Below are 25,685 nucleotides of genomic sequence, written 5' to 3' on the forward strand. Positions count from 1 at the left end.
TTTTGCTTTGTGGCACTTAAACCCTAAATCAAAGCCTTTCGTGGATCCATGTGATGGGCTGAAGGAACTCGCAACCCTGACGGAATCACAGAGTGATTTTTAAAAAGAAAACCATTGCCCCCATACAGGAGCATATATATGTGCTTAGTGGGTCTATTTAAGAAGAAAGATTAGCTCAGGGCCATCCATGTCACTTAGGTCAGGTAGAGCCTTCCCTAAGTATTCAGCCGATGTCTGGGCTTTTCTTCATCAACTTTACTTTCGAAGGTCAATCTGTTGCATTTCCACGACAGCTTGGGTACATTTCCTAGAGGCACCGATGGACACAACCCCTTCAGTGAGGAGGCCTGCCTCTGCCCGACCCCTCCGACCGCATCCTGGCTCAGCGTCCCATGCCAGAGGTGTGGCCTCCTATCAGAAAACAAGTAGTGTTGTCTAGAATGTGGGTAGCCTAGAACCCTTGCGTGCCAACAGAGGGGATGCAAAATGGAAGGAAATGCTTAGAAGACAGTGCAGCAGTCACCCTAAAAGCTAAAAACACGTGATCACACAATTCAGCAATCTCACCCGGGGTCCGCAGTTTATCCATAAGAACTAAAAATAAAACCTTAAAAAACAGTTATCTTCACACACGTGTTCCAGCAACAATATCCTTCCTAAGAGCCAAGAGGCGGGAGTCACCTGTGTGTCCGTCAGTGGTCGAATGGATGGCAAAATGTGGACTGCTCAAATGATGTGTCAATGAGCCAGGAAAAGGAATTCTGACACGAGCTACAACGTGGACAAATAGTGAGGCCGCTGTGCCACTGAAATAAGCCCCACCACAAAAAGTCAGACATTGCGTGACTTATTACGTGACTTAGACCGTGGAGTCAGCCAAATGTGTACAGATGGAAGGAAGGAAAGTGGTGACTTCCGGGGGGGGGGGGGGCCACGGGGATAGGGAGGTTGAAATGGAGAGTTAATTATCTTTTAATTGGTAGTTTCAATTTTGTCAGAAAAAAAAAAAAACCTTCTAGTACGAGGTGAACACACTTGAAACACACACAGACGAAATGGTTGAGATTAAAGAAAAAAAATAAAACAGAGGAAGAAAAAAGCAAGTTTGGAAAAGGGTTTTTAGATATCTCTAAGTCTAAATTCCTGTGCTTCCAGGTCTTACTCCCCCCCCCCCCAAAAAAAACAAGTTAAGTGAATTTGATTAATGACATTTAAGATGCTAAGGATAAAAACAAAAAACAAAGTTCAATTGTAAACTAAGTGTTGGCCAGCCTGTGCTACATAACAAGATTTTTGTCCAAACATCACCCACCCTCCCACGGCCTCAACACAATTAGCAGTGTATGCTTTTGAGAAAAATGCTAAACTGGCTTCTTGAAATTAATCAGAAGTTCCAGCAGTGAAGCAATGAAAAGTCTGAAACACATACACAGATTGAAGCTCTGACAGGCACTGGGCGGGCCCCAAAGTCTGGGCATAAAGACGAGCACGCAGCAAGAAGATTAGAGCAACCAGGCAGCCTGTCACTGCCAGCGCCCGCAAGGGGATCTTGGGAGAAAGCGCTGGATAATGACTCTGAACTTGAATCTTCAAATCAGTGGGCAAAGATGAAGCATTTGAGATGGGTACTAATGAGCAGAGAAACATGGGTGGATGCTACAAGACAGAGCTGCTTAAGGGCGATCTCTGTAATATGCATTGTTATGATAGCTGGATTAAGTTTGCAGGATGCACACAGATGCAGCTATCATCATCATCATCATCATCATCATCATCATCATCATCATCATCATCATCTCAAACTCCTGGAGCGTTCTTTTTTCAGGCAGTCACGTGTAAATGCCCTAACTAGTTAATCTTAACTCAGCGGTCACACAAGAATTTAATGTCCCACCTGAAAAAGCTAGAGAGCACACAGATAACTGCCTGTCAAACTCTGGCTTAGATCGGTTCTGTCTGGGTTTATCCTTAGAAAAACCTACTCTACTACACTTATTCCATGCTAGGTTCTCTTTGGTATCCTAAAATTTTAAAAGTGAGAAAGACAAATCTGTTTTACCAAGTCTATAGATTCTGCTGCTGTCAACTAAGACACACACACACACACACACACACACACACACAGTGACTTAATGATTTCCTGTAGTGGTTAAATATCTTAGTAATGACAAGGGGAGGTGACAGGTGATCTGATAATGGGTTTGTGAGAAGGACCCCAGCTTCGACAGGAATACACAGACAAGGCTCACAATAGAAAAGACAGGAACGCCGCCGGTCCAAGGCCGGGAAGGCTGGTTGTACTAGGACAGGGATGAGATACGGCTTCAAAGATTGTATGGCCACACCTGTAGATAGAGCCTCCGGGAATTTTATAAGGCATAATAATGAGCAACAATAAAAACCATTTATTCAGTAGCACAGCAGAGCACTGTCTGGCTTGAAGCAAGGCAGAGAGATGATATACTTTATACTTTTAGAGACCGTGTGGGCCGCCACGCGGACAAAGACCACAACATGAAATGACAGCCTCCACCCTGTTAACGTGCACAATTGTGGGTTTTTAATAAAGAACATTTATTTTTATTACGTAATGGAGTAACTAAAGTGAACATTTTAGAAAGGGCTAGCTCTCTTATTCCTAAGGATGCTGGTAGCTGTAAATGGTAACAACAGACACAAGGAAAGACAAATTTGTGAGACTTTTTTAGCCACTATCTGAAGCACTGTCGTGGGTGTCATACAGTAAGGAAGAAAAGACTAAAGGTCACTGGCCTAAGCAATAGGGGTCTTGAGATAAAGAGGAGCTAATTTAATTATTAACTTACTTCCTGATTAATTAACTTGTAAGGAATTCTTTACAAGTTGACCCGGAACATTAAAAAAAAAAAATAATACTAAGGCCTTTCAGAGCATACTGAGTTTGAGGCAAGACAAACTACCGAAAGAAAATGTAGATGAAATGTATTCAGAGATATCTCCCTCTCAGGAAGTCACTAGAGAGAACAGTCATGTTCTAGGGTTGCCTGCCTCTCCCGGCTCTGCCAAGATGGTATTAGGCCAACCAGGAAGCTGGCAAAAAAAAGCCACTCCCTGAAGTGAAAGTGGACCTGCAAAGTGCTGTTATCTCAGGTGACAGCTGTGGAGTTAATAGTGTGTGTGTGTGTGTGTGTGTGTGTGTTGGGGGAGGGGGCGCAAGATGGCTGTAGAGGTCAACCCCACGAACAGGAAGCTTAGGAACACAGACAGGCATGCCAAGTATGCCAGAGTCCCAGTCAGACCGTGCTGGAGCACAGCGGGCCATACTGGCCTTCTTGTTTTGTCTGGATGCCGAAAGGAGATGTTGAGGCTGTGGAGAGAGGAGGTCAGCCCCTAAAATGAGATGGAATTGTGACTTAGAGTAAAACCGTGGCGGTTAGAATAAATGCAGATTTTTAGGCTTGGCCAGCAGAGGTCCCAAGGTAACTGGATGGAGGGGAGATACCAGAAAACACAACTTTTCATTAACATTCAGATGCTGTTATGTAAATGGCCCCCAAGTCAGGGCTTGAGAAACCCTGTCTGTGGTCTTTCTGCTGCACTCTGGCGGCGAGCCACACCCCCAGCCCACAGTGCTCTCCAGCAGAATCTACTCAGCCCTCTTCAAAACGCTGGCCTTCCAATTTTGTAAAGAATGTGGAACCGAACAAATAGCGCTTTAGGTCAGACCATACCATGTATGCACATGTCCACAGGGGACAGACATTTCTTCCCCTTCTGTAAGCTCTTTCACAGGGACCTGAACTGCAACATTCTAAAATATTCCTATATACAACAGTATGCTGTAGCTCACGCATACAATTTGATGAAGTGTGCCCCCCCCCATACATAAACTATACTCAAGAAACAATTTCAAAGCTGGTGTCCAAGCAGACCCCTAACAGCAGCGTTTGAGGTTTTCCCCTGTTGCTCATGGTCACCTTAGCAATCCTGTGGATCAGGAAAGTCACAAGTCCCCAGTGTGACCGGGTGTCAGCAGTGCTGGGATGAACCCTGGGCCTACGGTGGCCTGTACAAGCGCTCTAGTGCACGGAGCTACACTGCTGTTCAAGCCCGACAGTCCTCAAACTTGCAATCTTCCTGCCTCTCTGGCTTCCAAGCACTACACTAGATTAGTGTGATGCCATTCTGAGCCCGCGGTGACAGTCACAGCTGGTGAAGCACAACAACACTGCTACCCACACCACCATTATGGTGACGCTAAAACCACCATCAGTGCCACACCCTTAGGATGGGAAATAACTGTTAGCATAGATTTGCTGTGTTTAAAATTATGTTTTGAAACACGAAGTTACACAGAGATAGATCTACATGTTCTGACAATCCCAGTTTGGCTTTTATTCCTATGGGGGGGGGGAAAATAATCTTGAGCTCTAACAGCTCAGAAACACTTGACTATTCTTCTGACTGCCACAACTAAAGGTTGCATGCCTGGCGTGTATATTCTTTGTAGGTTGGTTGTAGGATGGTATGGATAAAAACCGTGACATACATTGTATAAATTGGTTGTTAGAAAGTTCCAGGAGAGCCTGTAATTTCTGTTTTGAACAGAGAAGAGCTGCTTTAAATTAGGCTAAAACAAATTTTGGAACAGCAAACACTTCCCATTAAATATGGAGGCTGTGTTTCTCCCTCGGCTCCGTGGCTGCCTCTGCCTGTCCTCCCTCGCCTGTACGTTCTTCAGAAGGCTTGGGTGGGGTGGGCTCTCAGCAGCCAGGGCTGCAATGCAGCTTCCCAATCACAGTAACCAACAGACAGACCCAGCCTGAGCCTGAAGAGGTGCTGTGTGTACCCGATTCAGGTCCACATCCTCTCCAGCCCCCCAGTAAGAGATCAGAGCTGTCCAAACAGCTGGACACCTTGCCAGTGCAAAAGCAATTATTTTCCTGTTTGGACTTGATCCAAAACAGGAAACAATAGAGGAGTGCTGGGTCTTCCCCAGCCCAGCTGCTGACAACTCCTTGTTCTGTAAAATAATCGCTGAATGGCTTTCTTCACCAGTCTGTCACCAGCACCACAGCAAGGACACTCACTCACTGTGCTCATACAGTTCCTTAACCATATCTACCTTTTTTTAAAATGTACTTTTATGATTTTTTGAGACAAGGTCCTCTTGTGTTGTCCTAGGTGGCCTAGAACTTTCCATTTTCCTTCCTGGTGTTAGAGGCGGGCATGCACCACTACATTGGGCTCACAGCTATGGGTTTGCGTGAAGAAACAATACCTTGCAACTTGTGCTGTGTGGGATGAAGAAAGAAATAATGTTTGAAAAGCAATCTCTTTTTTATGTGGTTCTCACTACAAAATACTTCTAATCGGAAAGAATTCTGGTAACTTTGTTTTGTTAAAATAAAAGACAATTTTAAAAACTTTCTTTTTTTTTTAGATTTGTTATTTTTATATGTATACGTGAACCTATGTGAACGCTGGTACAGCACATATATAGAGTGCCCACAGAAGCCAGAGGACATCAGACCCCTGGATCTCTTAACTGCTGAGCTACCTCATCTCCCTAGCCCCCTAAGGATCTCTTCTTCTCTGCTCAGTAATTAGACGCAAATACACTGTCTCCCCTTTTATCAGATCGCTGCCCTTCGGAGCAAAGGCAGTACATGGATGATTATTAAACATTTTTAAATCATAAATCTACTTAAGGGTTTATAGAACACATCACGGGGTTTGATTTGATTTTTAAGAAAACCAGAGCTAGAACACAGGCAGGCTGAGATGACCCCAACCATTATCAGTCTGAAAACCTCCAGCTTCTTACGGCATTTCCTATCAGGGGCCAGTGGAGCTGTGTCTAGAATTTCCTAATCCGAAGCCAACACAACACGGGGCTCTCATTAGAGCGCAGCAGCTGTGTATTTCATGGGAGTCAAAATGAAATGCACAGTAATTCCATCAAAAAGCTGACCACAGCAACCGCTGAGAAAGCCTGAGGAACTCCTGGCATGGACTCTCCACAATTTGTTAGCTAGGACTTTTGCCAGTTGTGCTTTCCCTGTGAAGATACTGGTGCTAATCTTTTTTATTTTGCTATTCACTTTAGGAGTTATTTTATATACTCAATTTAGGATGGAATGCTTAGAGGAAAGAACGGTGGAAACAAGGTCAGTCTTCCCTTTGTGAACAGTTATGAAGAAGAGAGGGTACATGAAAGCAGACATACAGCCCCCTCCCCCCACGCAGTCTATAAGCCTGGAATGGATTTCTATAGTAAGTTTCAGAAATGCAAGCTAGCTGGGTGGCGGTGGTGCACGCCTGTAATCTCAGCACTCTGGGAGGCAGAGGCAGTCGGATTTCTGAGTTCGAGGCCAGCCTGGTCTACATAGTGAGTTCCAGGACAGCCAGGGCTATACAGAGAAACCCTGTCTGGAAAACAACAACAACAACAAAAACAAACAAACAAACAAAAAACAAAACAAAACAAAAAGATTTGCAGGCTAAAATCAAACTTCTAAAGTTTCTACTTTAATGTATGCAAGAACCTACACCTTTTGAGATGTGAGCAGAGGATTAAGACAATAGCTGCTAGTTGACTGATCCTGAGATCCCTGGTCAAGGAGAACTTCTGAGCAGACAGACCAACGGTCCGATGTCAGAGAAAGCCATTCTTTAAAGTACCGGGACACTGTGTTATATGTTTTAGGAAGAGTTTGTCTATTTCTTTTCTTTTCTTTCTTTCTTTGGTCTCTCTGTGTAGCCTGGGCTATCCTGTGACTAGCTCTGTAGACCAGCCTGGTCTTGAACTCAGATATCTGCCTGCCTCTGCCTCCCAAGTGCGCCACAGCCACCCCCCCCCCCCCCCCCCCGTGAAAAGTCTTTCTTGTAATTCAAGGACATCTTTTTCCTAGTCAATCTGTTACTGTTGGTACACACACACACACACACACACACACACAATCATCCCATGCAAAATCATGGCAACAGGAGCCTTTACAGATTAATAAGGTAACACAGGAAATTTATAAGCATCATAATCTGTAGTTTAATCCTTAATTCAAAATAACTACTATTGAATGATGCAGTTGTAAATTCATGTAATCTTCTTTAGAAAAGGCACACTACCTCAGCCCATTTGAGGCGACTGAAGGTGTTTGTGATTCAGTAAATGATATAAAACACCTTGAGAGCTGTGCTGTCTTATATCAGTACAGATATACTCATGTCATAGCCCAAATTGAAAATTTTGAGTTGTGACAACAGATTCCTGGAAGAACATTCATCTATTCCGAGTAAATATCTGTGGATAATGAGATTTAAGACTGGATGTGTGGTTTTCCTTTTCCTTTGGTTATTTTTTTGTTTGTTTTCATGAACAAAAATTACTTGTAAAACTAGAAGTTAAATTTTAAAAAGCTACTAGCCATATAATAACAATAACAAAACAAGTACATTGACTGGGTAGTCTTTCTGGTGATAGATCAACAAAGGTTGTGAACCTGTAATCTACCTGCAAGACAGGGAGAGGCTATAAACAGAGGCTGCTTTCTCTGCAAAGACACAGCCCCGCTGTGTGGGGTTTGTGTGTATCAAAGTCGACTACAGGAGACGACTTGCAGGTTAGCTCTCATCACAAGACAGCAACCAAGTGCCCACAGAGGTGCTTGCCAAGAGGTCAGAGTCTGTGTGCTCTGTCTGCAGAGCAGATGTCCTCCTGGGTCCCCTTCAGTAAACCCTTCCTATAACAGCTGGGAAATCACTAATGTATCCTACCACAAAACCACACTGCAAATTTACTTAATTAATCTAACAACTACTTCCTTGGAAACACTCAAAACTCTTTTGTTTCTAGATTCAATTGGTCTTATCCTCTTTTATAAAGAAATGCAAAACAGTTGTTAGTAAATCACCTTCCTTAATTTCCTTTACTAATTTTAGAAAAGGAACATTTAACACCTACTTGGGCTCCAAGAGGAAAAAAAAAAAAAAAGCAAGTTATTCTTCAGACAAGACGTTGGTGTGTTTAGTTATGAAAATGTTAGCAGGTGTCTTCCTGCAGGCAGAAATCCAGAACTGGGGGTGCAGACTAAACAGAAGGATTAATTTATCAATGGCAGCCAACTTTTTGGCTCCTCGGATGCGATGGGCTTTCATTTGCTCTTACGTAACATAGATACTTCATCTATCATCTTTGTGCACAGATGTTAGGTATCAGTCTGTGACTTAACATGTGGCACAGCGCACATGTGTCAGCTAGCATGGCTCCTGTCTTCTCCTTCACCTTGACTGTCTGATGCTCCAGGAATGGACAGAGAAAACTCTCATTCAACAAAGGAACCGTTTATACATTCAGCCTTCAAAAAAGACAAATGTGTCTGCTTTGTTCTGAATAAGAAGGTCCGGAGTTCAAATCCCAGCAACCACATACTGGCTCACAACCATCTGTAATGAGATCTGATGCCCTCTTCTGCTGTGTCTGAAGACAGCGACAGTGTACTTACATATAATAAATAAATAAATCTTTAAAAAAAATTAAAAAGGAACAAAGAAAGAAAGCTTAAATTTCTAAATTAGCAGATCCACTAAAACTAGGCTCTCATTACTGAAATTTAGCTTTTTTTTTTTTTAACCCAGTAAATAATAGGTATTTAAGCCGGGCAGTGATGATGCACGCCTTTAACCCCAGCACTTGGGAGGCAGAGGCAGGCGGATTTCTGAGTTCGAGGCCAGCCTGGTCTACAGAGTGAGTTCCAGGACAGTCAGGGCTACACAAAGAAACCCTGTCTTGAAAAAAAAAAAACCCAAATAATAATAATAATAATAATAATAATAATAGGTATTTCATCATTTAAAATATGTCTCCTTGGTTTTCCTCATGGTATAATTTTCTCCTAGTACCTATTTCTTCACACACTTTCATAAATATTTAAATTAATGAATGATATACAGATGCTATTGTTAATGAATAAACTTTGAATGTACATTATTGAGCAAGATTTATTTTTAAACACAACTCTATAGCTCACTTTATTATTCTAACCACACCATGCACTTCAAGTTACTGGAAAGATGTATTTACTTTAGATTACTGGTTATGGTGTTTTGACTGAAGATAGTCCCCATGGGCCCATAAACAGTGGCACAATTAAGATGTGTGTCCTTGATGGAGTAGGTGTGGCATTGTTGGAGGATGTGTCACCTGGGGGTGGGCTCTGAGGTTTCAGATGCTCAAGCCAGGTTGGTGCCTCTCTCTTCCTGCTGCCTGCTGATCTGTATGTAGAACTTTCAGCTACGTGTCCAGCACCATGTCTGTCTGTGCACTGCCGCCCTTCTCACCACAAAGACAATGGACTAAACCCTGAGCTGTAAGCCAGCTCTGATGAAATGTTTTTCATTATAAGAGTTGCCATGGTCATGGTGTCTCTTCACAGCAATAGAAACCCTAACTAAGACCTTTGTGGAGGTAAAATTCTCATAGAAAGTTTTATGAAATATTAAACATGAATATAATAAACCAACTTATAAGACATGCAGGATTCAAGGGAGTGAAATCAGGAAAAATCCTTACCAGGGGCAACTCTATGGGATAAAGTATATAGAACAAAGGATTTCCACAAAGGATGCATTAAAAGGGGTGGGGGCGTTGGGGGAGTAGGAAAGGAAATCTGGAGGGTTAGTGAAAACACACAGACCAAATTTTGGTCCAGGTTTTTTTATAAACAAACTATAAAAAGGAAACTATAAGTCAAGTAGAAAAATTTGAAGATTTAACAAAGAATTATCATTCATTTAGGTGAGGAAATAGTACAGTGTGCATTTCTTTGAAAATATCCTTCCCTTTTAGCCTTCACAGAATTGCTTCAGCCTGTATTATTTCCAAATTTGGGCATAAAAGGAAAGTTAGGAATAGAGAAGAAATGCAACCCATTGAAAGCTGAGTATGTGTTAAGCAGGGTGCCGGGTGCACGGGGCATCGTTGTAATCTGTTTATGGGTCACAGAAGAGTAAACTCTACTTTTGGTTTTTTAGAGACTCACAACCTGACAGGAAAAGAACTGGAAGCCTTCAGCAACCGGATTTCAAGGGCTTCAAGCATGGACTTTTCAAATCCCCGGCCTCCCCAAATCTAGCGGAAATAAAAAGTGAGCCCTGCAGTGATAAGTAGCCGTGGTTCCCATGCAGGCAACCAGAATACTGGAATGTGCAACTCCTGGAGCTCCATGGGAAAATCCTCATCCTGGGTGATCCTAATAAGCTTAGGTGACTAATAAGGCCTTTAATGATACCATCCGTCTTTCCTTAGCACTAGAAAAGTTATCGTATCATTCCAAATATATATAATATATATATATATACATATACATATACATATATATATATCATATATATGTATATATATATATTTAGTGGTGGTGGTGACATGCATTGTCTTAGACGCCTCCAATTCTGCCACCATTGACCCCTTCTCCTCAACAACTGATGGATTTTAAAAAGCAAATCACACTAGGACAAATGACTTTGATAGCTGTTGGTGAATTCTGGCACCTGCCTGAACTCCTGCTGTGTGCTAATCAGCCCTGATGGCCCACATCACCAAATAATACAAACAAAGGAATGTGGCTTCCTGCAGGCTGGCTGAAGTCCCTGGAGAGGCTAGGCAGCATCTCCACACTGCACACAGGAAGAACCAGCTGTATATAAAAACACAGGCTAGCCAGCACAGGGAATGAAAGTGGACAAGCTTTGGCAGACGCAAAGCAACAAGGCTCTCTGGTCTAGTGACATCTACACACGCACATCCAGGGTTTGGCCTTCTGTCTCAGTGCCATGATCCCCGAGTCCGGATCTCCAATGGACTTCACGACTTACTTGTGTGTGTTTTGGAATTTTATATTTATATTTGAGCAACTGGAATTATTGAATGGCCAACTTTGATAGCAAAAGAAACGGCTCAAGACCGCACCCAACAGAAGATGGAGAGTCAATGGGACCAGAACAAAGCCATTTCTCTACACGACTTTATATACATAATGAATTTATTTAAAAAAATAAAAAAAGGGAAAGAACCAGATGCAAGGATTGCTTTCTCTTGGCAGACCGGAGGAAAGGCGTGTCCTGAGGGAATGAGAGCAACCTACCTGAAGACGGCAAGAGTCAGTGACCAGAGCACGAGTGGCTTCCGCAGTTCAAACTTGGCTCGCTTGTTCATCAGATGCCGGCCACCAAATATAAAGGCAGCATACAGCGCAGAAAACAGGAAAGACTTCTTCCTATGAAGACAAAGAGGGACCAAACCTTGTGAGACAGGAGTCCTGAAGTACCTCTCACAACAGTTTGCCTGTCTTTACTAAAGGCATTTTCTTGAGTACACGCCCCACTTCGATGGAAAATGAATCTCCTTGGAGACAAGTTCTGCTGGCAAATTCTTCCTGTGGTTGCCAACAGGACACAGTGAACACCGTTCAGGGTAGACAGATGTTCTTTTCAGGCCCTAAAAGCAAAACTGTCAACATAGCACCAAGGTACAAAAAAGTAACCATTTCACTAAAGGTCAGAATTGCCTTTATTCCTTTTTAGATAAATGAATCTAAATTCATTGATCTAGAAAATTCACTTATCTGTAGAATCAAGGTTTTGGCAGAAGTCAAGTATTAACTTGCAATATTGCCATTAATAAAAGTGCTTAATTGTCAGACACCACACACACACACACACACACCTGAATTTAAGCATGTCTCTGATGTCACCACCTGCAGGACCACTGAAAGATTCCCTTTGGGTAGGTTGTGCAGTCAGTCCCTGACTAAGGAACCTGGACTAATTAGATTAAAGCCACCTTGAGGGACACAACAGTGACATGCAAGTATGTATTAAAAAAATTCTTCTTTGATCAACTAGTGTTAAAAAAAAAAAGCAGTTGTGATAATCAAAATGCTAGGTTCGATTGTAGATACGCACTGAGATCTATTTACGAGTGAGATGGCGCGTACCTTAGATTTGTTTTAAAATACCCCGGGAAACGAAGGAACATGGAGACTGGGCTCATCCTCTCTATCTGCTCCTCTCTTGCGGACACGGACACACAGAGCCGTAAAAACCAAGCACTCGCTGCCCCTACAGGCATCTTCTTTGGTGAAATGCAAACCAAGCTGTGGGTGAGTTTTGAATTAAGTTGGGGCTCTTCCATCAAGAACAAAATTACGGCATTTGCAAGGAGAACGGATTAAACGGGTGTCTTAATAACAAGTCAAAGAAGCGGATTCAGAAATATGAGTGGAGAGTGCTCCCTTTCACACACGAAAGAAACGGAGGAGGAGGAGGAGGAGAAGGAGGAGGAGGAGGAGCAGGCTGCGGTGGCAGCAGCTGCAGCTTGACAGCAGACAGGAGGCCAGCAGGAAGAAGGAGGATGACGGAAGGGATGTGATTCACAGTACATTACCCGTGTGTATGAAAACACGGAGTAAAAAGCTTAAGACGCCCTTGCTAGGTGAGCCACCCACTGAAGTATTAACGCATGCTGCAAAAAGTATGTAATTACTTTCCCCATCTAGAAGCTTTGGCAAACTGCGCTACTGCAGTGACCGAGAATGGGCTTTCGCATCCGTCCCTCTCTGGTAAAGGTTCACCTGAAGTCAGGTTGAGCAAGTTCGGCTGAAGTCACTGGCCTACTATTATCTAGGGTGGACTTAATGCCCTGATGCTTCAATAGGGATTCAATAATTCTCCATTTTCCTGCAGGCATTCAGGGATGGGAAGAACGGGATTACTGCAATGCTTGTTATCAGATATTAGTAATTTCTTGGGAGCACAGAGTTACTTTGCTTAATAAACCTTGATGTACGTAAAGTACTTTCTAGGTGGTGAAAGAAGTTGACTACTAGGCACCGAACCAAATAAGAGTTAGGCAAACAAAACAAAAGAAAACAAAAAAAATCTCAAGTGTGGGGGCCTAAGAAGACAGGTCAACAGGTGAGGAGGATCTGAGTTCAAAGCTCTAGCACCTCTGTCAAAAGCCTCACATGGCCACCTGTGCCTGTGACACTGTCACTGTTGGGTTCAGAAAGGAGATCTCAAGAGCTCTCTGATTAGCCAGCCTACTGGGAAACTTCTGGTTCAAGTGACAAACAATTTGTCTCAGAAACAGAAACAAAATCAACCAAATAACAGCTTCAAGAAATAATGTGAAGAACGACACAAAATATCATTCTACTCTGGTCTGCAGTGGGGACACGGCACAGGCATGTATGCAGGCCCCCTAATGTGTATTGCTATGTTGTACTTAGACTTTTTTGATTTTTTTTTTTTGTATTTTTTGTTTTTTTTTGAGACAGGGTTTCTCTGTGTAGCCCTGGCTGTCCCGAACTCACTCTGTACATCAGGCTGGCTTCGAACTTAGAAATCTGCCTGACTCTGCCTTCCAGGTGCTGGAATTAAAGGTGTGCACCACCACTTTTTTTTTTTTTTATCATGCAAAAACTTTCTGTCCCTTCCCTTTCTCTCATCAATAGCAAAAAGTGAATAAATAATGGAAATTAGTCTATAGCTAGTAATAAACAGTTAAGCAGCTGCTTATAGAGTTGGATTCCTCCACAATACTACTCTATCTCTAGTCATTCCTGGAGGTGGGCTTTTATGTTCACTAGCGTAACTGAACACCTTGTATAAATTCAAACGCAGTTAAAAAAACAAAAAGCAAACCTCGTGGGACGCCTGAGACCAGAACTTGGCCTGCACCACCTTTGTGGTCACACTGAACTCCGACAGCTCTTTTTCCAATGAAAGAACTTTTCATGTGGGTGGTATTTCAACACAGGATAATGGCTAATGAGCACCTTGGAAAGACTGCCCGAGTTCCTTCCTTGGTCTTTTATGTTGTGCCTAAATGGCCTACTTTATGGCTGCCATGCCCATCCAAGGTACAAAATCAATCAATCAATCAATCAATCAATCATCAATCAATCAAATCACTCAATCTGTGGAAGTGAAAACCTATGCGCCTGAGCAGAAAAAAAAGAGAGATCTCTGCACCTCCCAGTTCAGTTGATATATAAAAAAAATGTGTCTATGCGGCTGTCTGGGCATCGTAGGACAAGCAGGTAATTCCAGTACTTTGGAAGCAGAGACAGGAGGATCTCTGTGAGTTCGTGAGTTTAAGGCCAGCCTGGTCTACAGAGTAAGTTCCAGGACCGCCGGGACCCTTTCTCAAAGAGAAAAAAAAAATCAAAACCGAACAAAACAAAAAGACAGGGCTTACACTACAAGAGAATCCAAGATGTCTCTAGATGTTCAGATGCTGACCCAAGCTCTGGTGCGGTCTGGAGAGGAGGAGGATGTGGAAGGTTGGGGTCCTGGGAAGTAAACTCGACCACACACAGCTCCTGAGCTTGGCAGGGCTCTGCGTCTAGTGGTAGTCACGGTGTTTCCGATTGGGTAAGAAGATTAAAAACAATGTTTTCTTGAGACAAGTTCTAAGGTTGTATTCTTGATGTTCCAGTGATGGCTGAATTCTGTCACATTTTTACAAATTCTAAGATTTCTTACAAAAAATATTTTTCCTATGAAAGCAATCAGAGTTTCCTCAGTAGTTTTGCTAAGTGTTTTACCATGCTTCGAAATCCTGAAAAATAAGTTTGTGAATAGAAATATATGTGGGATTAATAGAGGCTTCGAGATGAAAATGAGAAGCCGGTAAACTAAAGAAAAGGGGCCATGTTCCCGCCTCTGATGCTTTGACCCAAGAACCTAAGGAATATGTGATTTCCGAGCTACTTTAGGTACATGGCTTCTCTCTCACTTACCCCCCTGCACCCCCCCCATGCTAATTTAGAGATCACAGGTTTTCCTTCTGTATTTCTTTAAGGTGAGAAAAACCATGAGTTTGCAATTCAGTTTTTCTATTTTAAAATAGGCCAAACGATAATCGCATTCAGTGAAACTGAGTGAACGCCGCCGCATACATCTTCCCAGTCTGGCCCAGCCCTCGTAGGCGCAGACCTGGCATAAGGCTGTCTATATCAGCAAACGATGGTCCCTATTCACCACAGAGTGCCCAGTTATAAGTGAAAACAGGACTAGAGAGTATGCTCTCAGATGTAACAATCCTCAGCCGAAATCTAAATAGGAGGTTCAAACACCAGCATCCACGTAAAAAGCCGGTTACGCATGTGCATCCTGGGACCCGGAGCTGTCTGGCTAGCAGAACTAGTTACAGGGTGAACTCTAGGCTAGTGACAGAGCATGACTCAAAAAAGAAGTTGGTCAGCTTCTGTACAATGATACCTGAGGTTGACCCCAGACTTGCAAAATGAGTTGTACACACCTGTGCAACCCTCCCACTCCACCCCCCACCCCCGCCACCCCCAAACAAACAAATGAAATTTTTTAAAAAGACACTGTTGCTGTCTTTAGACACACCAGAAGAGGGCATCGGATCCTACCACAGATGGTTGTGAGCTACCATGTGGTTGCTGGGAATTGAACTCAGGACCTCTGGAAGAGCAGTCAGTACTCATAACCACTGAGCCATCTATCCAGCCCCAGACAAATGAATTAAGTCAACCAACCAAATAAACTACTCCATACTTCCTTTGTGGATTAATAAACTTTCAGGTACTATTTTAAAGTAAAATATAAAAGTCTATTTCCTTGCCAGGAGTGGCAACTCACAGGCCTTCAGTCCTAGCCATAGGGACGCAGAGGCAGGTGGATCTCCGTGAGACAACATATTTGGGGCCTGAGAAATGGCTCAGCACTTAAAGAGACCTTATTGCTCTAGTAGAAGCCTGGGCTCAGTTTCCAGCATTCCTTATAAACCACCTGTAACTCCAGCTCTGGCAGATCTGACAGTGTCCGGCATCCACGCATAACTGCACATAAACTCACGTAAGCATACAAACATACACATAAAACAAGCAATCCCTTTAAAAGAACAAATTAGATTTATCAGAGAGCTAGAGAGCACAATTGGAAATGAGTGCATTAAAAGGAGATGAATGGAACTGGAACTGAATTTCAGATTTGCAAGATTCGGTCAATTTGGGCAAAACTCTCCTAGATTTAAATCAAGACAAAGAAAAATGGTAGCCACACAGACGGCTAGATACGCAGGCTCAGACTCATCCATGTCTGCTGAGTGCTTCTCTATGGAGAAAAGAAATAAGACGGCATCTGTTGCTTCTCTTTATCTTATTGTCTCTCAGAGGGTTGAAAACAAGCTAGGAAGTAAAGGCGGGCAGCCATGTTTCCATGGAGACGGCTAGCTGAGTGAATACATCCACCGCTAACTTTTTCCTTGATATAAAAACTCAGAAGGAAAAGAGACACCGCAGTGAGGAAACACAGCACGTGCTCTCCCTAGGGCAGAGAGGAAACGACTCTACAGCAGTGAAGATGATCTCACGGTGGGAAATTTAGCTTGAGCAAAACGTAGCAGTACTGCTGAAGCTAACAAACTGAAAAAATGACTTAAGCATTGTTTTCCAGCAGAGATTATGGCCCATTAAACCAGGCAAGGAATATGGATTTGATTTTTCTTGAAAATAATGGCAAAGTTTTTATTCAGATGTTCATATGGCTCCTTCGAAATCTGAAGGACCACAACAAAAACCATTACTGCACACAGTTAACACAAACTAAGAAAATATTCGAAGAAAATATTCATCCCATTATTAAGAGCCTTTGACTCTTACTCTTAAAAGCAAACAACATCCAAACGAGCGAGCGCTCATTCAGTGACATAGTTGGATTTTATTAGTCTCAAGGAAAATCAGTGGTTTAAGACAAGAGTGTTAATATTATGGTGTGGAGATTACAAGTTTGAATTAAGTCTCTTGTGGCTAAAAGCCCAGGGAGTCAAAATGGCTGCTGCCTCCTCGTAGCTCCTGCCAGAGTCTGCCTATCTGCCCTTCACAACACACAAGTCCTGGGCTTTTGTTGCCTCATCTCCATCTTCCAAGCATACTGTCCCCTAGCCCCGCTGGTGTGGCCATGTCAACTTCTCTGACTCTTGTCCCCTTGCTTCTTTTCCAGGGTTCTTGCAATTACTACAGGCCCTACGAGATCATTCTTGACCACAGCCTAGACAGGTGCTCCGATCTCTAGGACCCAGGAGGTTTGACTGGCTCGATTATTCCTTATCAATATCTCCATCTCAAGTCTCTTAACCTAAGCGCAACCACAGAGTCTCCAATGGAACGCATAGTGAGGCTGTCACAGGGATGCAGGACTAACTCATGCATGTCTATGAGGAGTTACTCACTTTGCCAGAGACCCTTGAGTTCACCTACAGACTTCTCCACTAACACCAAGGACACTAGGAGGTGATACTTTTTGTCCCTAGGACAATATACGATGACATATATCTTCAGTGAAGTGAAAGGTGGCACCCACCTCCTAGTGGACACCAGAGATGCTGAGATCAAGCCATCCACTACAAAACGTGTCTTAACCCAACGTCTCAATGGTCAGGAAGCTCAAGACAAGCAAAAAACTAAGAAAGACATTAAGAGAAATTAGAAAACTCAAAGGCACGATGTTCAACTCGGAAACAGCCTCACAAATATGTTTACTGCTGGGATGGTATAGCACATGCTCTGACCAGCTCCACTTCCTTTGCTGTCCTACACTATTCCAAGCCCCGTACATCCAGCAAGGCCTTACCCAGCAGCCCACACAGGCCCCACATTTCCTCCTTCATCCAGCTGGCCACAAAGGCTGCTTTAGATTCAGTCATACAAACTGCTGGAGTGCTACAATCCTTCTCTGCCAGGAAGGTCACCTGAAGCTATGTTTGAAAATGCATCTGCAGACAGGAAAGAAGAGGGTATAGAAGCAGATACCACTGTCAAGACATCCCTCCTCTCTCAACCTACACAGGATTCAAGTTCTCACAGCCGAGTTCCAAGTTATTGCCATGCTTTTGTCTTCCCATTAGCTCCATCTTCACAAGGTAATTGCACAAAAAGCCATCTGAACCCAGGAGGGACCAGTATTCCTATCTCTCTGCTCCTAGTTTCTTTACATTGTCAGCATGGAAATGATCTCACGGTCTTCAAGACAAGTCAATCTGATAAGAAGGTTTCTATGGGAATCGCTCCATTTTTTAAGTGCTGGAACTGTGATAAAAAAAATGTTGGTTGTGATGAACAAATCCAAGGTGGTAGAAGTGGGGGAAAGAATGATTCACCCAGGTTATAGCTCCTCAAAAGCTTTTGTTTCCTCTGTTTTAGCAATGCTGCCCGACAAACTTTCCACCGATGATACAAACAGCTAAACGATTCTGCCTGGTGGCTGTTCCTTCAGTCTGCACCCTGGTCACTGGTTTCTCACGAGGTGTTCCCTGCCAGCTCAAGGAGCCTTTTATCTTTAAATCTATTCACATACTCGTCCACAAAGACTTTAGTGTCCCCCCCCCCCTTTATTTATAACTTCAAAACCAAGAGGGGGAAAAAGATACAAAGGTCTCTCGTAGGGGGGAAATTCCTAAGAAAAATGTCAAGGTCACTCAGAAAATAAGCATTCATCCATTTCCTTTTGAGAATGAAAGACTTTGTTTATGGCTCAGTTTCTGGGTAAGGTTCTTCATCTGTAATTCAGGTGAGTGATGCGTAGCTAAGATGGATTCTTCAGTGTGCCTTCAAAGAACAGGCTCTCAAAACTCCAGTTGGGATAGCGCAGGAAAAATGGTGAAGCACAAGCAAGTCTCTCTCTCCCCTGGAGAACTGGAAGGCTGATGCACCTGACATTTCCAGGGGCTCACCCTTTAGGAACAGACGCCACCGTGATGAGGTGTCAGACACCAACTGGCGCCCACACATGCGCACTGCATCACTATGGCAGAGGACAATTTTTGCCAAGTCAGCTCTCTCCCTCCACCTTCACCTGGCTTCCAGGGGTCAATCTCAGGGTACGCGTAGCTCAGCAAGCTCCTTAAGTCACTTCACTGAGCCATCTCACCAGTCCCCAAAGTTTGTAAAGCACAGATGGAACCCACTTTCTTTTCCTCTAAAAAAGTATATCTTTCTTAGAGCCATGTTCATTCATAAGACATAAGATATTTTCACAGGGAGGAAAATATACAAGAAAACCTGGAAAGTGGTGTCCCATTTAGGCGAAGTGTCCCTTCGAAGGCTTCTCTGCATGCAGTAAGTCAACAACTCACAACTGCCTTTCCAGGGGTTTTCCTGGCATACTAATAGTCAGGGTTCCTTGACTACTTAAGGATGGGATGTAATATAAAATGTTTGCGAGACAGGGGAGGTGTCACAGTAGCAAGTGCCCGCTGGGCAAGTGAAAAGTTTGAGTTTCTGGACCCTTAACACCCAGGCAACAGCCACCATGTTGGGCTACAAGGTCAGGGCCTGGCAGATGGAGGTGGAGGAGGATGGGTGGATCCCTTCTCTCAATGGGCTGAAAGTTCAGGCAGAGTGACTGGATCATGGTGACATACTAGGAAAGAGGAAGGAGGATCTCTGTGGATTTGGGGCTAGCCAGGTCTACAGAGTGCGTTCCAGGACAGCTTGAGCTACACAGAGAGATTTTGTCTTGAAAAACAAACAAAACAACAACAAAAAGTAGAGTAGAGAACACTGTTTGACCTGTGGGCTTCTACACACACACACACACACACACACACAGTAGAATATGTGCCACCAAACTCAAATATCCATATGCACATGACCACAGGAATATGTACAAACACCTGTGCATCTACAAAACACAACACAAAACTTAACTGTTACACTGCACAGATGTTTGTGTCTTCTCACGTTAACTGGTTTAGCTTTTCTAAAATCCTCTATCTAAAAAAAAAAAAAATTGAGCACAAGAACAAAAAGTATCAATAGGAAGTTAGACAAGGACACAAATTTTATATTTCCGTATGTGACACAGCCTTTGCTATTAGCCAATTGTTCTACTTATTTCCATATAAACTCTAACTTGCCATTTTGCAGATCTCTGTGAAGTTATTCTCTGCTGGCTTTATTAATCACCACTGTGCTTTTATTTCTCTTTAACATACCAACTATAGCAGTTAATCTCTTTTGCATATCACATGAAGTCACCACGATTGCCTTCTTCAACATCCTGGTGAGTTGTAGCTGTCTTCCTTAATTTGAATGCCCTGGGTCTTACAGAGTTTCCCGTAAGTGGCTCTTTATTATACAAATAAATTCATAATATAGTGGATATTTAACAGATCTCACGTTGCTGGGTATGACAGACCATACATACCATTGATCCCAGAACTCAGGACACAGAGTAGGTGGCCAACCTATGAGATTGAAGCCAACCTAGTCTACAAAGAGAATTCCAGGTCAACCATGGCTACACTGGAAGATCCTCTTTCTAAAATAAAATCTTGCACCGGGGACATATTTTAAGGAAGAAGAAAAATATATTAGTGGGAGGGATAATTTATGCTAAAGCTGGCTATGAGTCTGTGCTTCAAACTTACTAGATTCTAGATCTAGATAGCTACATAAAATCAGATTTTATGGCTTTTCTCTTCCTCTGGTGCTAAAACTGTCCGGCAAGTTCCTGTAACTCCTTTGGCTTTTTGTTTTGTTTTTAACCCTTGTGGAAAGCTTGCTGCGGTTTCCCAGGCCAGCTGCTGCCTCAGCGGTTCTACTGGGCACCGATAAGCAAGGCTGGAAAACAGCGTCTGTGTGCCCACTCCGTCGGGGCCTAACACCACCTACCATTTTCTCAGTATGACTATTAAAGTCTGCAAAGACACTGTGGACAGGAATAGCTGACATGGGTGCTTGAATGCACAGCCTGTCCTCCTCTGGGTCCTCCTCCTCAGCCAGCAAACTCAAAGGGCGTCTAGGTAAGCAGAGCGGAACGTGTTTGGCAATACAAGGCAAGGGTTTGCCAGTAACAAAGCCCATTATTCTCATCAGACTGAAAGTGGAACAATGTGATACTGTACTGCAGTAATTGGAATATTTTATTCGAAGACATTTGTGGGGGGTTGCGGGGTAGGGTTAGGGGAGTCGGCACTGGCTCAAGGTAAAATAAAAGTACGAACTGGATGGACGGCCTGACCGGAAGCTGCAGAGTCCACAGCGCAAGGCGAGAATAATATACTCTCAAAAGTTGTTCTCTGGCCTCCCCACACATGAAACAGTGGGCACAATCCCACACTTGCATGCACACACATCACACAGACAGACAGACAGACAGACAGACAGACAACACCCTCTCCCCCAACACATACAACAACAACAACAACAAAAAGTCACAAGATTCTGAGCTCACTTGAAAAGGGACCACTTAAAAGCTGAGAAAAGGATATGCTAACAAAGGATCTCTTACTAGCCGCCTACAGGAGGTGCTTCTGAAAAAAAAGAACAATTAGCTTTCTCCTTCCTGATCTATTTATCACTGAAGGGGAAAAAAAGGCTCCTTGTACTCATTTAATTACTTACTGGGCAGCAGTAAGGAGGGGGTATCGCAGGAATCATTTGGTTGTTTCAATCAGAAGTTAAAAGGGCCAGGCAGTCAGTGGTGGCGCAGGCCTTTAATCCCAGCACTTGGGAGGCAGAGGCTGGGGGATTTCTAAGTTAGAGGCCAGCCTGGTCTACAGAGTGAGTTCCAGGACAGCCAGGGCTATACAGAGAAACCTTGTCTCAAAAAAAAAAACAAAAACAAAAACAAAAAAAACCCCAATAACAAACAAAACAACAACAACAACAAAAGGTCCATGACGTATTGGTCATTATCCACACACATTATTCGAAGTCCTGAAACCTAGACAGCAAACTGCTCGTTCTTTTCACGACCAATCAGAAGGTCCAGCCAGTGCTGGCTGAGCTGGATTTGGCCATTCAGAGTAGAGCTCCGGGTTACAACCTCTAAACGTTACGAAGGCGGTTTCTCTGCCTTGCACTGACAGGTGGGACTTCTCACAAGACTGACTTAGGTGTCTGACACTGGTCTCAGCCTCTGTGGTATCAGCTGTGATCAAGCCAGAGGACGGTAGGCATGGCGCCTTCAGCAGACTAACCACTAACTGGCCAGAACTCAGCCCATGACTGCTGTGGGGTGAACCCAACTGACCTCTAGCAAACAGCAGCTTTTTTTTTTTTTAACAGGAAGAAGCATTTCATCTTTTGGCCATTTGCAAACTCACGCTCTCAGGTTTTTAACATCTGCCCTTTTCCCATGTACATCCTTACATGGAAAGAAGTCGGGAGGGCAATAAAGGTTCCAAAGTAACCCAGGCCACACAGCCAAAGGCACTCTGGAGTATGAAAGGGTCTGGGAGGTCTCTGATCGACAAACACCCTCTTTGTGCTCGTTGGGCTTGGGAAAGGGCTTTCAGCCGCCAGCCCTCCGTGAGCCTACCCCGGCACAGGGCGGAGTGATCTGTATGTCTAGTGACTAGGGAGAAGGTTTTACCCAGAATGGCCTGTCAGGCTAGCAAGGCAGCCTCAGAGCCTGACCACCTGATCGCTTCCTTCTCAGTCGCTCTTGATTTACTGAGGCAGACTCTCACTGGACCTGGAGTTCAGTGGTTTAGCTGGCCAAGCTGGCAAGCTTGACCCCAAGGGTCCCCTGTCTCCATTTCCTGAGAACTTGATAGGCATGCTGCCACGCCCACTCAACTTTTACGTGTGGGGCTGGCTCTTTAAGAAAGCTGCCAAGATAACTTCTTATCTAGACAAGAGCTTTAAGACTGGTACATTGATTTCTGCTTCAGTAGCAAGCTGGTTTTCGGCAAGTGCGATTCTTGACAAGGACGAGGAAATGGAATTTGAGTTTTCTTTCTGAGTCAGCAGGGAGCAGAGTACACAGGTGCCTTTACGGCGTGCTTGCTACAGCGCATGCTCAGAGCGACGCTTGTATGACACCGCAGAAATGAAACTACCAGAAGAAGCCACTTAGTGAGAACAAATGAAACACAACTTTTAATCTAAAAAAACAAAGCTAAGTGGTTTTGTGACGAAAACAGGATCTCTCACTGGCACCTGCCTAATGACTGCTGGCTAGGGAGCCCTGGGGTATCTCTACTTCCCCAGAGCCAGGATTACAAGTCCACACCAGCCACTTCTTGCTTTCTACACGAATGACAGGGGGAGGGGGGGATCTAACTCCCCATGGCTGCTCGCAGGGCATTTAATGACGGCGCTATCTCTCCAGCCCGTGTTCACATGTTCTAAGCACCTTTGCCTTTAAATATTTCTCAAAATAACCTACTGCCTACCCACAAAAGAACCTCCCCTGGATATTAATAACACAGATTTCCTAGCTTTAAGATAATGCAACTGTGCCACAAATCAAAATCTATACAAAAATAATGAAGAAACATGTAAGTAAAAGACTGTGAATTAAAATGAACAGCCTTGGGAGAAGGGGGTGTTGCAGAAGTCTCAGCTATGTCCTCAGTGCCATGTCTGCCTGCAGGTCACCATGCTTTCTGCCATGAAGATAATGCACTAAACCTTAGAACTGTAAGCCAGCCCCACTTAAATGTTCCTCTTTATAAGAGGTGCCAGTCATGGTGTCTCTACACAGCAACAGAAACCCTAAATAAGACAGCTCCAGTCGACTCTGCGAAGTTCAGTTGAAATCTAACAATCAATCAATCAACAATCAATGAGGTTTCAAGGTCTACACTAGGTCACTTGGACTTGTGATTGGAACACACACCTTGTGAAGGAAACCCCATCCTCTAATCAAGGCCTGGCTTCTTAATGCTTCATTAGACCCAGAACAACATAACCATAACACCCTGTCCAAACTAGGAGCAGTATAAAGAATTCTGTAGTAATCACACACAGGCATGCTTGTACACCACACACACACACACACACACACACACACACACCACTACAGAATAATATCTAAACAGCCTCCTATGAAAACACTGACCTGACCCAACCTATGGGAAAGGGCAAGAAAACAGAACTCAAAACTCTGCACATTATTTCCTGGGCGTCTTGGCCTTAATTAGTCCTGAAGTTAGTCAAGTCACAAGCATATTGGAATCAACTTAAGAAAAGTCCAGGATGTAAACTCTGCTACCCACCCCCTGACTAAGAAAAGGAAAGGACTTACAGAAGTTAAAGTAACACAGTAATAAGTAATCTTCCAACGGTTTGGCTGTCATCACTTATCCTGGCAGCTACTGGGTAAGTTCACTGGAAACAAAACTGTGTTGAGTAAGCTGTGGACAGCAACCTCTCCAAGTACTTACTGAGGCCTGTCTGGAAGGCTTTGGGCATCTTAGATTGGCTTATATGAGCATTCTGTGCAATCACTTCAAGATATCAGAGGCGGCATTCTTATATTTTGTACATGGGCTGTATGGATGCCAATATAGGAAATCGCACAGTTGGGTTCACACAGCGTAAAGATTGTTAGCAGCTGAACTCCCACTTCAGGGCAGATACTCCATCTGCAGTTTTATTGGTATTTGTTCAATAATAGAGGCTTCCTAAGTCATTAGCACTTAAATCTGCACCTTGGACAGCGAGGCAAAAATAATGAAACGCTCAGGAAATGGCCGCCACAACATCGCTCCTGTTCCTGTGGGCTGCTCGCGGCTCTGCGCGGGTTCTGGTTTCTGTGAGCACTGTGAGCTAAGACGCTTGGCAAAGGAGTTCTCGTGTGGATTATTTTAACCTGAACTATTCAAATCATCTGTTTATGTTGATCAAAACCATCTATGGGATTTCCAAATCCCCACGTCACTTACAGACAGATAAGCAATCTTTTTACCCTGAGAGCTGCCTGTTTTATAAACATGATGCACTGTATTTTTCAGAATTATCAGCAGCAAATCTAACCTGCTGCAATGTATGTGAACACAACACTATGAAAAATGGATGTAATGGATTTACTTTATTTAATATAAAATATTTATTAAATACCCATTTAGTAACTGTTACCTTGGAAGATAGGCGGTCTTCCAAACACATACCAACACGTACTCTGGCAAACCAGAGACAAAGACAAGATCAATCAAGACTTCAAAGCCAGCCTAATACATGAAACACACATACCAGAGGGGGGGGGGGAGGAGAAGAGAAGAGATTTTTAAAAGAGAGGAATTTTATTATCAACAAGTATAGCAGTTCTGACTTTCTAGGTGCTGTGGGGGTGCCAAGCCAAGAGATTCTGACATCTTCAGGAGGACCCAGAGGCCCACTGTATGGGACACTGACTTATGCTCTTCTAGATGATGGGGACACAGATCTCAGGTTGCCTGCGGCCCAGTGAGAAATACAAAGGGAACTTCACCATACAATGCTTACGTATTTGAATCCTGAGAACCTACAAAGATTCCCAGTTCCGTTCTGACCCTCAGACTGCCCTCCCTGGTGGCTCACTGGGAGTGACACCAGGTGAGTGGAAAGCAGGAAGGAAACAACAGCTTTCCTGCTTTCCAGGAAGAGTGGGAAGAGAGAGCCAAAGGTACAGAGAAGCCAAAGAAAGCGCTTCAAGGGAAAATAGTCACACAGCAGCGATCTAGTCCAAGGAAGTCGACTCCCAGGGCAACCAACCCATAGGCTTGCAGGTGAAGCCATTCATTTCTTCAGAAGTATTTACTGCACCCACACATGCTGTGCGGATGGACATCCACAACGGTCGCACCCTAGCCTGAAAGCAGGACAAGTGAACTCTATGACGCCTTGACAACGTGAAAAATTCGGGAGCCGTGGCTTCCTTTACGGTGGTGAGCTGACCAGGTACCG

The 25,685-nt window shown here is 43.7% G+C and overlaps 1 protein-coding gene across 1 annotated transcript in view; it reads right to left on the minus strand.

Moving 5' to 3' along the window:
- The window catches only part of Elovl6 (ELOVL fatty acid elongase 6), a 105,380-nt gene that overhangs the window by 20,675 nt on the left and 59,020 nt on the right, over nt 1–25,685 (minus strand). The window contains exon 3 of the mRNA XM_052179265.1: nt 11,121–11,252. Within this exon, the coding sequence (XP_052035225.1) occupies nt 11,121–11,252 (132 nt within the window). The remainder of the gene's footprint in view (nt 1–11,120; nt 11,253–25,685) is intronic.

The sequence above is a fragment of the Apodemus sylvaticus genome, chromosome 4 (genome assembly GCF_947179515.1).
Source record: "Apodemus sylvaticus chromosome 4, mApoSyl1.1, whole genome shotgun sequence".
Taxonomy (NCBI): Eukaryota; Metazoa; Chordata; class Mammalia; order Rodentia; family Muridae; genus Apodemus; species Apodemus sylvaticus.